This window comes from Crocodylus porosus, unplaced genomic scaffold (genome assembly GCF_001723895.1).
Source record: "Crocodylus porosus isolate Cpor-Errol unplaced genomic scaffold, CroPor_comp1, whole genome shotgun sequence".
Lineage (NCBI taxonomy): Eukaryota > Metazoa > Chordata > Crocodylia > Crocodylidae > Crocodylus > Crocodylus porosus.
The window spans coordinates 6,742,547-6,753,679 of NW_017728886.1; the positions used below are offsets into that span (position 1 = coordinate 6,742,547).

The window sequence follows — 11,133 nt, forward strand, 5'->3', positions numbered from 1 at the left end:
AATGTAGGCCCAGCACTCTTTCCTGCTTATGCAGGGGGTCGGACTCGATGATCTATTGAGGTCCCTTCCGACCCTAGCATCTATGAATCTGCAAAACTCCCGCCCCGCCCCCCCATGTCCACCTAAAGTCTCTGTTGACACCAACATACTGGCGCGTTTAAGTACAGCCTCTCCCATTAGAAAGCTTAATGTGACAGTTAGGTTTAACTTAAGTCCTGCATAAGCAGGTATTTCAGGGTAATATGTTTACACCATTTGCAGGTAGAGCGTTAAAAGGAGCTAAAGATGCACATGCTTGTGTCCCCCCAACCCCTTTCAGCCCTTTTACACAGGGCAAAAAACTGAACTACCATGTAGAAATCAAGGGCATTTTTACATGTGCTCCATGGTTGAAGGGGGACAGTGATTTAATTAGAGCAGCTCCAAGAGCTGCTCTAATTAAAACGCTGCCGCATCTTCTGTATCAGCATCCCTGTACTTAAAAATGGCATTTGCCGAGCTTTAATTCAAGCAACCCCACAACCATTTTTAAGTACAGGGATGCTGGTACACATGACACAGGAGGCTGGAGATGCTCCAGCAGACTTCATTAATCAACTCTGCTCCGATGCTGGCGCACCTTAGCAGTCATGCACAGGCACCCCAAATTTCTACCCAACTACTGCCAAAGATGTTCCACCAGAAGTGTGATCAGCCAATGTGAGCTGAACTTCACCATATTATAATTGAGACAAAGGGTGGTCTAATTCATACAATACCATTTCAATAAACAAATATTTCCATTAAAAAAAAATCTAGACCAGGGGTCTATCTCCAGCCAGTTTTTTAAACTAGAGATACTTGTTTGGCCCCAACTATCCAACTTTTTCTCCTGGATGAATTCACTTGTAGGTGTGGTGGGAGCAAAAACAGACATGGTACCAGAAGATGCAGGGGTCAAAGCCACATCAGCTGCATCACCCTATGGATCCCACTCCACTTATCATCAACCATCTGCTAAACAATGTTATTGAAAATGAAAGGGAGGATATAACAGCAGCCAGAAAGATCCCACTACAGCTGAGGTTGGTCACTGCCATGCCAAAGATGGGGCTGTTTTGCTCACTGAAAGCAATGCTAGATTTCTTTGCATTGCTTCAAGCCATTTCCAAGCAACTAACGTGTATTTAAAAGTAGCTTTGTTAGGAGATTCAAAAATTGATTCAAGCTGTGCACTTCTGGGCAGGATTTTTCAGCCTTCACAAGTTCCATAAGTAAAACGTTAATGATTTGCCATCTGGGTACGTGTATATAAAAGCAACATCCAAATCATCCAGCCTCTTCCCAAGTTGGCCTTTGAAATACAGAATCATCAATGGCAATGTAGCTTTAAATCCTTTCTGTACTAATGGCTGCAGGCAGCATTTTCATATTTGCTCTTCTCAACCATTAAGCAAAACAGGGAGGATCCTACAAAGCAAAGGCATCAACAACTAAACCAGCTTACTAGAATTGTGCAGCTCAGATGAGAGCTCACTGTGATTTTTCCTCCCCACATCTTGAGGGCCACAACCACTACGCGTTCCCTTTGCATAGCTCGATTACAGACAATTTCCACTTTCTTGGAGGCTGGGAGAATTGGACAAGCAGCATTCTGGATTGGGCCAAAACAGAAACGCGTTGAGGAAAGGGACCTATTTCCCCCACCCCTTTGAAGCTCTCCATTCACCGGGGAACACAGAGATTATTTGAAAAAGTCAAGAATACTTATCTGGTAAGCAGTGACAGGTTAGAAGTGGTTAAAGGCCACCAAGTTATACAACTATGAAAAGTCCTATTAGAGACTGGAAAGTTTCAGGAAATGAACACGCCAAGAAGCTACTGGACAGCCAAGCATATCTGCCCTCACCTGTCTGTCTTATCTCTCCAGGCCTCTCCAAATATTTGCCTGAAATAGTTGGCATGAACAATTCAGTCCTGGACAAATGGCTAAAAATGTGTGCATGCATTGTTTTGTGGTTTTATAGTAACAAAGTCGGCTATAAAGGGTCAAGAACACCAGCTGAAGGCAAAGCCCAGGTAGCCCCTTGAATTTTGGAATGAACCAAGCCTCAGATGGCCCTTCCTCTTCCCAGGTACGTTTCATGCAACACAGATGGGAAAGCAGAAGACAGGATTAGAGGAGTCTTTAGATCCATACCCACACTTCTGTAAATGTCAGGTAGCATGAAAACATTCACTTCTAGCAGGCATTACTGCAGTGTTGGTACCCTGATCAGATCCATCGACTAATCATCCTAAATGATTTTGTGCATATGCCCATTTTAGAACAAAGCTGACAACTGCTCACAACACCTCCTCATTATACATAGATTATTCCTATGCCAATTAAGCCCTCAAAGGAAAAAAACACAAACCCAAAAACAAATACCCCAAGATCTAACTGCACTCATTCCCTCAGGGTTACTCCTGCTATAGATCGGGAAGAAATTCTGACATAGGCTCTTTTATGACCCCTTGCATTTTTGAATAATAATTTTTTTAAAATCTTGCTATGTAACCTTATCTAAAGCCCACTTGTGTTTATTTAGGGATGCTAATCCTCACGGAAGTTTCCATTCATACCCCAAATGATTAGTTTTGGTGCCTTTTCCAAAACCTCCATGGCCATACTCCATTCGGTACTATAGATGCAACTTGCAGCACCTTGCAATGTGAAACCATTAACCCCTTGTTTTATAACTTCGGGCACCCATATGTTTGCTTTTGCTTTCCTTACTAGGGACCCATGAGGCTCACACTTCAACACTACTCCCTATGACCCAGTTGTGATGCTGGTCATTCATTATCTACTGCCTTATCCCACCTCAGGCTGGCCCATTTTGTAGTGAGACTCCCCCTTTGCTACCTATCAGCTTTTTTTTTTTTTTTTTTTGGCCAATCTACTTCAATAGCTCCAACATGTGAGCAAATCGTAGATATCTGCAAGTTTATATAATCCATCTCATTTCAAGATAGGTTCCACAGATAAAATTAGCGATTAGTGACTGTACAGAGAGCCCAGAGGGTTGCCACTTATTGCTTTGCTGCCATTTATCTAATTCTTAATGTCCCAGTGAAATTTTTCTTATCCAAGTTGCTGGCTGCAATGCAGAATCCTCGTTTTGCACATGGGTGGCATCTTATGCTACTATAAATTAAATGTAATCTTATATTGCAAAAAAAATCATCCCGCAAGTTAAACGAGCAACAGCAGGGATCTTGAAAGTCATTCCCCCCCTCTTCCCCAACATAAAGGGCCATCAATTTTAAATTTCAAATTTAAATAAGAAAAAAAAAATCAAAGTTCCAGGCAAGATCATCTTTTAAACAACTGGATTGTTTAAATTGAATTACTTGGTAAAGTTTAGACACTGACCCCACAAGAGGTTAGGAAAAATGCAGTTAAATTTAGAGAGAAACTGGATGCTCCAGAAAAACCTATGAGCATGTTATTACCCTTGCACAGCTCCGATCCTCTGCTACAACATAGCTGGTTACTGTGGCAATAATAAACAGAAGTTGATTTCAGGAGGACACACTGCTATAGGAGAAGATAAACTGAACGCCTGCTTTCAGGCAAATGTTTGTTTGAACAAAGAATAAAGGAAATGAAACACTGAAAACTGGCTCCATAAGCAGACTGGTTTCTAAATACTCTGCATTTGCCATTAGACATCAACAGTAGTATTTAATGGCATTTACATACCTGTGATTGCAGAAGTTGGACTATGTGCATTAGACCACCATTTTTACTCACTCAGACTTGGCCATTACTGCTGTATCGGCTGCAAAACTTTCCCTGCTGGCTTGCAGATTAAGCGTGGTATTTCAAGGGAGGGGAAATGAGCAAAAAATCCACTGAAATCCTTAGCAGTACGCTCAATGAGAACAAAGGTTGTACTCCAAAAGCTATTTTTAATTCTAACCGGCAGCTCAAAATAACTGAACCAGAATTCAAGTTGTACGTCTGATTCGTTCTCAATGAGAAATATTGGTCAGGTCAGTGAGAACTGAAAATTAAAACCTGGGCAATAAAAATGGCCTTTGCCAATGCATAATAAAAAAAAAGCACTGTACATTATGCCACTGACTGTGGAGTTGGAGTTACACAAAAACAAGTTGTGTAACTGTACAGTCTGCCAAGTAGGTACCGAGTAGCACTCAACTAACGCCTATGGAGTTGATCAAAAAAGCTGCATCATTTCATTGGTACACCCAGAACCGCCTTTCATGCAATGCAGCGAAATTAAGCACAACCAGCTGATTAAATCCAACATTAGGTTTACCTATTCAAACATACACATCAAGAATTAACAGTTACATTTCTCACTGCAGTATTAATTCATGCCTCTTGCAAAGGCAGCATTCTCATGACTAGTTAAGCTGGTAAGTATGTATTTTAGGGCATGGACACATGAGACAGTTTACCATGGGGTAAAAGTGGCCAGGAGTTTCACCAAAGTTCAGCGACCTCGTGAGAACTGCCCTCCATACACTCTCACCCCTCATTAAAGCTGCAAGGGAGGAGGGATAAAAGTTACCATGATTTAGCTTTGTTACTACAGGATAAAAGAAGTTACCATGAAGTAGCTCATGTCAGTAAACCTACCAAGCCTAAGTGATTCATATGCTCATACTCCCCAACAGAAAGGGCTTTCTATTGATACCTGAATGAATACTTCCTGGCACAGATGCCAGATCTTCAATCCTGGGGCTCAAGAGGGCAAAATAGTCCAGCACATTTTGGTCCTAGGGCCTATTTGCTGCAGTTAAAACTCTCTGAACTGTAATTTAGCTCAGCGTGGGTCCATCTAGCAGCTTTAAGGAGGTCACTCAGTGCTGCAGTCCACCTTGTCTTCTCTAGTTTGAAGGGTCACAAGAAGGATGAAGGACCTGGAGGACAAACCTTATGAGGAAGACTAGGGGATGTGGAACTGTTCAGCCTCGGGAAGGGAAGCCCACGGGGGAACTTGGTGGCTATCTGTAAGTGTGTAAGGGGGGGAATATAAGGAGCTGGAGAAAAGATGTTCACTGGGGCACCCCAGGGGAGGACATGGAACAATGGAACAACTGTCCGAGGACGGTTTCAGGTTGGATGCAAGGAAGAACATCTTTACGGTAAGGGTGACCGCAATCTGGAACAGACTTCCCAACCTTGGAAGTCTTCAAGAGGAGACTGAACAGACACCTTGTTGGGATCCTCTGATCTCAGCAGTATTCCTGCCCAGAGCCAGGGGCTGGATTGATCTTTTGAGGTCCCTTCCAGCCCTTCATCTCTAGGTTTCTATGAATAGAACATCTACAATATTGGCTACCTAAACCTTTTGCCTTCTACACTTTCGAAGTCTAACTTGCCAAAGATAAGACCAATAGCTCCAGAAAAAAGGTCTCAAATATCAGTTTTGATGTTGTGAAATTTATATTTGTGAGGAGCAACAGGCGCCTCTGTCTGCACTGCAATAGACTTCAGGCTGCAATAAAGTCCCGCAGGGAAAAAAAACAAACTTGTAGAGCCATACATTTCTATTGTGCTGTAGATTTTATGTGTGATCTAGAAAGAGAACTAAGATTTCTTTAAGGGATCATAGGTTTGTCCATGGGCTCAAAGACTTTTTACCTACTTCAGATTTTAGAGTTTCTCTTATAGCATGTCCAGGTAAAGACAAGCCCTGAAAATGGATATGATATGCTCTGCTACTCAGCAACTGCAAGATAAGCTAAGGGTAGACTAACAACCTTAACTTCTGTTTTTGTCCATTTTTATCTATCTATAATATTTACCATATTTAAAAAGTGTTATGCCATTGAGTGTGTAGCAGTTACGATTTCACAAAAAATGTGTGACACTATTCAGAGTTCAAAATGGCTCTTTTTGGGTGGGATCAAGGGGCAATACTTTGTTAAAATATTTGTAAAAAGTCAACTAAAGCACCCAGTTAGACAAGTACCTGCGAGTTCAAATATACAAATCAAGAATTTACAGTTATGTTTCTCATTGCAATATTAATTTGTATCAGCTGCCAAGGCAGCATTTTCATTACTGATAATTTTTCTTAATACTTCTGTTCCCCTCCTTCCACCTATAACTATCCTGGTAAAGAAACACCATTAGCCACAAAACAAATGATGGGAGGGTACAAAGTTAGAAGATGGAGACAGGGAAGAGAATTCTTAAGGCAAGGAAGTCTAGCTCTGATCCATAAAAGCTGCCTTTACTTTTCAAAGAGAGCAAGCTATGGAAGAACACAAGAAGAAGGGGAAAAGAAAAATGATGTTGGAAAGTAACAGAATACAAGTTATGCAGGATTGCTGTGCGTGGCTATAGGTGCAAGACAATTAGTAAATGGCCTCATGGGATGCCAATCAGCTAGCTCTCTACCACCAAGCCCAAATAATCAGCTCTGTACAATTCGGAACGGGGCTTCCAGTTAGCAACCATTAATGCCTGGAGTGCTGAAATTAGGGAGGCAGGTTTCAAGGAATTCATTTTCAAAAGCAGAGCTCTATTAAGGAATCTGCCATACAGCTACAGTATAAACTCCAGATCATGAATTCTTCAAATAACTTAGCGTGCTTCTATGACAAGTCTGTTGTTAGTAAGGTCTTTCCCCCACAGACGGGGGCCGTGCACTTTCCTGCTCGATATTACTGTAAAAGTATGCTGAAGACGGATGGAGTCATTATACTCCATTCTAAATTATGGGTTCATATTAAAAATAGAAAAAGTGCATTGGATTCAAATGAGTCCTCGATACTCCTTCAATCGGCCCACATAGAGTGGTCACCAAAATGACTAGATTCAGTTTATAATTTCAAAAGAAAACTGCGATGAATTTACAGAAAGTGTTTAGGGATGAAGAAGTGGAAAGCCATACCAAAATATCTTACCTAATACAACCTGTATCTGCAAAAAATGTCTATTTCAAGATTTTGGTCTATAATTCTGGAAGAAAAAAGATGCATGGATTCTGACAATAGAAGACAACAGATTAATAGTGTAGCTTAACAAACATACTGTAAACATTTGAATTTTTTTATTTTATTTTTTTTTCCCACCTAGGATGTCTTCATTCCTGAAGAGTAACTTGCTTGACAGTTATTTTTAAAAATCAGTCGTAAAACCACACACCGTACTTCAATTATAAACACACACAAAATAAATCCCCAACCCCGAACACTGTTTCATATGTTGAACAGCATTAAAAAGTTTAATAAAGATTTGTACAAACTTATACCTGCGAGCTCCAAATATCCTGTTTTAGCTATTACGTTTAAAAAAATAAAGCACGGTATGTACAAGGACCACATCGTATTTAAAACGGATCTTCCTTAGATAAGCCAGCTTCTTAGGGGAGGCAATGAGGAATTATGAAGCATGTAGTTAAAGTCTGGTGCCACAGCAGCCAAATATGCCCCCCTTGATGCTGTACCCCATGAGACCATCATTACTCTCCCTAATAAAGAAGAAAAGTGATCAAAGGGAGATGCAGGTGTAAAACAAGTCTTTCAGTCTATTACCATCTCCCCAATGCATTATAGCAATATCACTGAGGGACCTACATTTCTGTATTTCACTAGATCCATGAACAATGCGTGTGCTACGAGTTTCCACCTTGTGTTGAGGGTACTAAGTTACTGATAATTTTCTCTGGGGAAAGAGAAAATAGAATCCAGGTGCCTACAGAAAAACGTAATTAAATCCCGAAGCAACGCTACCCTGCAAATAATACTAAATTGCCCAGGAGCCTTTTACTATAGCCATAAGGAAAAAAAAAACCAACACAGTATTGGCAAGCACTATCAAGCTCAAAATGTTAGACTTTGTGCATTTATATAAACTAGATTCATCAAGTCATCAGGAACTCTGAACAAATAAGATTTAAGCATTGATCCTGTGAGATGACCAAGGCAAGCGGATCCTTAAATCAGGGTAGAGGCCTATTGAAGCTTATGGGCTAAGGTCCGTCCATATAAACAAATTTGGCCTTAAGCAGCCGATTTCTCTGGCTGGTGTAGTTAACCTGAAGTAGATAAAGTCAAACTGCAACCTGCAGCAGCAAGCAAAATAAGAAATGAGCATACAAATTTCAGCCTCCCTTCATTCAAGTGTATAAATTCATACAGTTGAATGGTGCCAGCCAATTCTTGGGAGAGAGAATCTAATTTCCAGGAGTAATGTATGGTCTACCAAAATATTCCTCCCCTAATTTATCTCACGCTGGAAAGATATTTAGCCTTACATGTCAGCTTTCACCTGGTAGACTTAAACTTTCTGCATTTGCAGCTTACTGTGCTAACTCAACAAATACATACTACAATAAATAAACTGAGTTTCTTTTCCAAGGTCCTATGTTTAGTTACACCAGTTGCAGCCCTGTAATCGCCGGTACACCTGTACTCATCCACAAACGATGCCTCCTGTCATGTTTCCTTGTATCCAAGTACAACAAACACAAAGACTGTTGAATATCAACACTGGATCAAAGTCATTCCCCCGGCAAATCAACAGGAGAAAACCACACTGCTTCACAAGGAATCCGATGCTAGATCTAGACAAAAATGTAAGACGGTCTATTTGTAAAACAAAGATTCATACATATTGCAAGGTCTGCTATGCAACCAATTCCCCTTGCCTCTGTGCATCAGAGACCTCAACTCCATCAAAATCAGTAGTTTTCCTGTTGAGGAAGACACAGGCAGTGCAATGTAGATGAGAAACACAAACACATCTTCCTAAGAAAACTCCAGGCAGTGATATTCAGGTATGATCAAGTTCAATATCGCGCCACTTACAGATGAATGCATTCAGCCACGTGATTACATAGCCCCTCTCAGACTAATGCATCTTGCGTGACCCTCACTCCCAGCAATAATTCCATTCAGGAAAATAACCGCTCTAGGTACGGATCTATGGACTTACTGGTCTCTCACCAACCATTCCAGTTAAGTAGACCATCACCCCCACCCCAGAACACCCCTGTTCGCTTGGCAGAATAAATTCAAATATTAAAAACTTACAAATCGTGCTTTTGTCAAAATCTCTTTTTCTTGATCCAGCTGCCAAACCCCAGCTGGACATGTGCAAGAAACCCAAGAATTTGTAGACAGCCCTTGGAGCACACTAGCTAAATAAAAGTGTAAGTCAATAGTACTTCATCTCATCGCCATTCAAACAAATGCTGGAACAACAGTAAAAGAAAACTGTCAGTGCCAGGTCTGACAGTCCATGCCCTGCAGAGAGAACCATATTTGGAGGAAGCCGTCTTCTACAGCAGTATACAATATCTTGCAGCCATCACGGTTTGTTTTTAAACCATGTTCCCCAACATGACAGCCGGCTGTGCTCTGAAAAGACTAAACTGGCTCCTGGAATATGTTATATACTCTGCATTTTTTTAAATGTGACATTTCAAGAACAAGGAAGAAGGTTATTAAAGACAAAGTCCTCCCATCTCTAAAAGAGATGCCATGATTGAGCTACTTAAAATAATCCCTTCCTAAAGCAATGCCCTATCCCCTCCCCCCACTCCCCCCATAGGACACACTTGCAGAAAATGCAATCCTTGTTTTAACAACACGGCAAATACCAGCCAATTTTAATTAAAGAAATGTTTTTGCAAAAATCTTGTTGGTCTAATAAAAGAGATCCTCTCTACTATAAGTCCTGATTGCCTTTTTCTCTAGACCAATACAGCTACAACCTGGATACCTAACCCTTACTGAATGCCTAAAAGCCCTATTGTGACAAACTACGGAGGAAATATTTAGGACTAAAATTTGTTAAATAACAAAAAGCTGGAGCAGGTTTTTTTTGTTTTTGTTTTTAAAGAAAAATCGGGCTTACAACATATTGGGAGGTTTTTCAGTGAAAGGTGACAAGGAGAGAGGCAAGGCGTACTTTTAAATGGATGACCTTAATATGAAACGAAAAAAATCAAAGGGGTGGAGGATAATGCAAACTGCTCCAATACTGAGGACCATCTGCTCAGAATAAGTACTTCTGCACACAGCTATCAGGCAGGGGCTGGAGGAAAGAAGAGAGGTCATGTGACCTAAACTAAGGGATGGGGGGGAAGACAGAAGCTGAATTCAATATTTGGATATCTCTCTCTATATGGGGGGGTGTAGAGAGGTGTGTGTGTGTGTAGAGAGAGAAAGAAAGGGAGATGCACATGTATGCGTGCGCGTATACATGTATATAGATCTCTATATCTATATAGAGAGAAAGAGAGAGCTACACATATATAGAAATATTTGGATGCTTGTCTCACTGGGGTGATCCGACCCCAACCGACTTCCTGACCCTTGGGCAGAGGGGCTGGACCCGATGATCTCCTGAGGTCCCTGAAATCAAAGTCAAATCCTCAACCTTTCACAAGCCTCAGACACAGGCATCATTTAGCAAGGCGCCCTTGCCGTGAAAACACAGCCGCCCTCTGCTCCCCTTGGACCTTGCCGGTTTGTGGGCGCTGCTGTTGCCCCCCCCCACACCCGCCCCCAACCCCCTTCTTCACCGGTGGCGAGCAGGGCCGCCCTGCCTCGCAGACAGCTGGGGATGCAAGGGGGGGGCACAAAAATCAAAACGTAATGAAAGTCGCTGGGCCCAGGAGTGGGGCAGGGGGCACAAGAGGCTCCCCCCACACAGCGGGCCGGGGTCTGCCCTCCCGCAGGGGGCTGCCCAGGCCCCTCCCCCAGGGCCTGCGCCGGCCCGGGGCGCCCCGCCCGCCTTGCCCGCCGCTCCCCCGGGCAGGCCGCTCACGCGAGCCCGGGGATCTGCGGCCTAGTCCAGGCCGGCGCCGCTTGCACCTGCCCGCTCCTCCCGGCCCGCGTGGGTCAATACATGCACCCCTCCCATCTGAAGGGGAGTAAATAAACGCACCCCCCGCACGCACACACACACACCTACGGGGGGGGGCAAAATAAATGACCCCCCCACCTGAGGGGGGCAAAATAAATGACCCCCCCCCCACAGGGGGTGTAAAGACACGCAGTGCAAGGCAGACTTACTCCGGGGTGGGATGTTCCGGGTCGTAGAAATCCCCCATCTTCGTGCTCCTCAGGCGCGGCGGGGCTGGGGGGGCAGCCCTTGGCCCCGCTTCACATCGTGCCCCT

General features: G+C 42.8%; 1 protein-coding gene across 1 annotated transcript in view; it reads right to left on the reverse strand.

Moving 5' to 3' along the window:
* The window catches only part of SETD2 (SET domain containing 2), a 126,982-nt gene extending 115,859 nt beyond the window's left edge, over positions 1-11,123 (reverse strand). Inside the window, exon 1 of the mRNA XM_019529809.1 lies at positions 11,029-11,123. Coding sequence (XP_019385354.1) covers positions 11,029-11,066 — 38 coding nt within the window. The 5' untranslated portion in view covers positions 11,067-11,123. The remainder of the gene's footprint in view (positions 1-11,028) is intronic.
* Between the last annotated feature and the right edge of the window lie 10 nt (positions 11,124-11,133).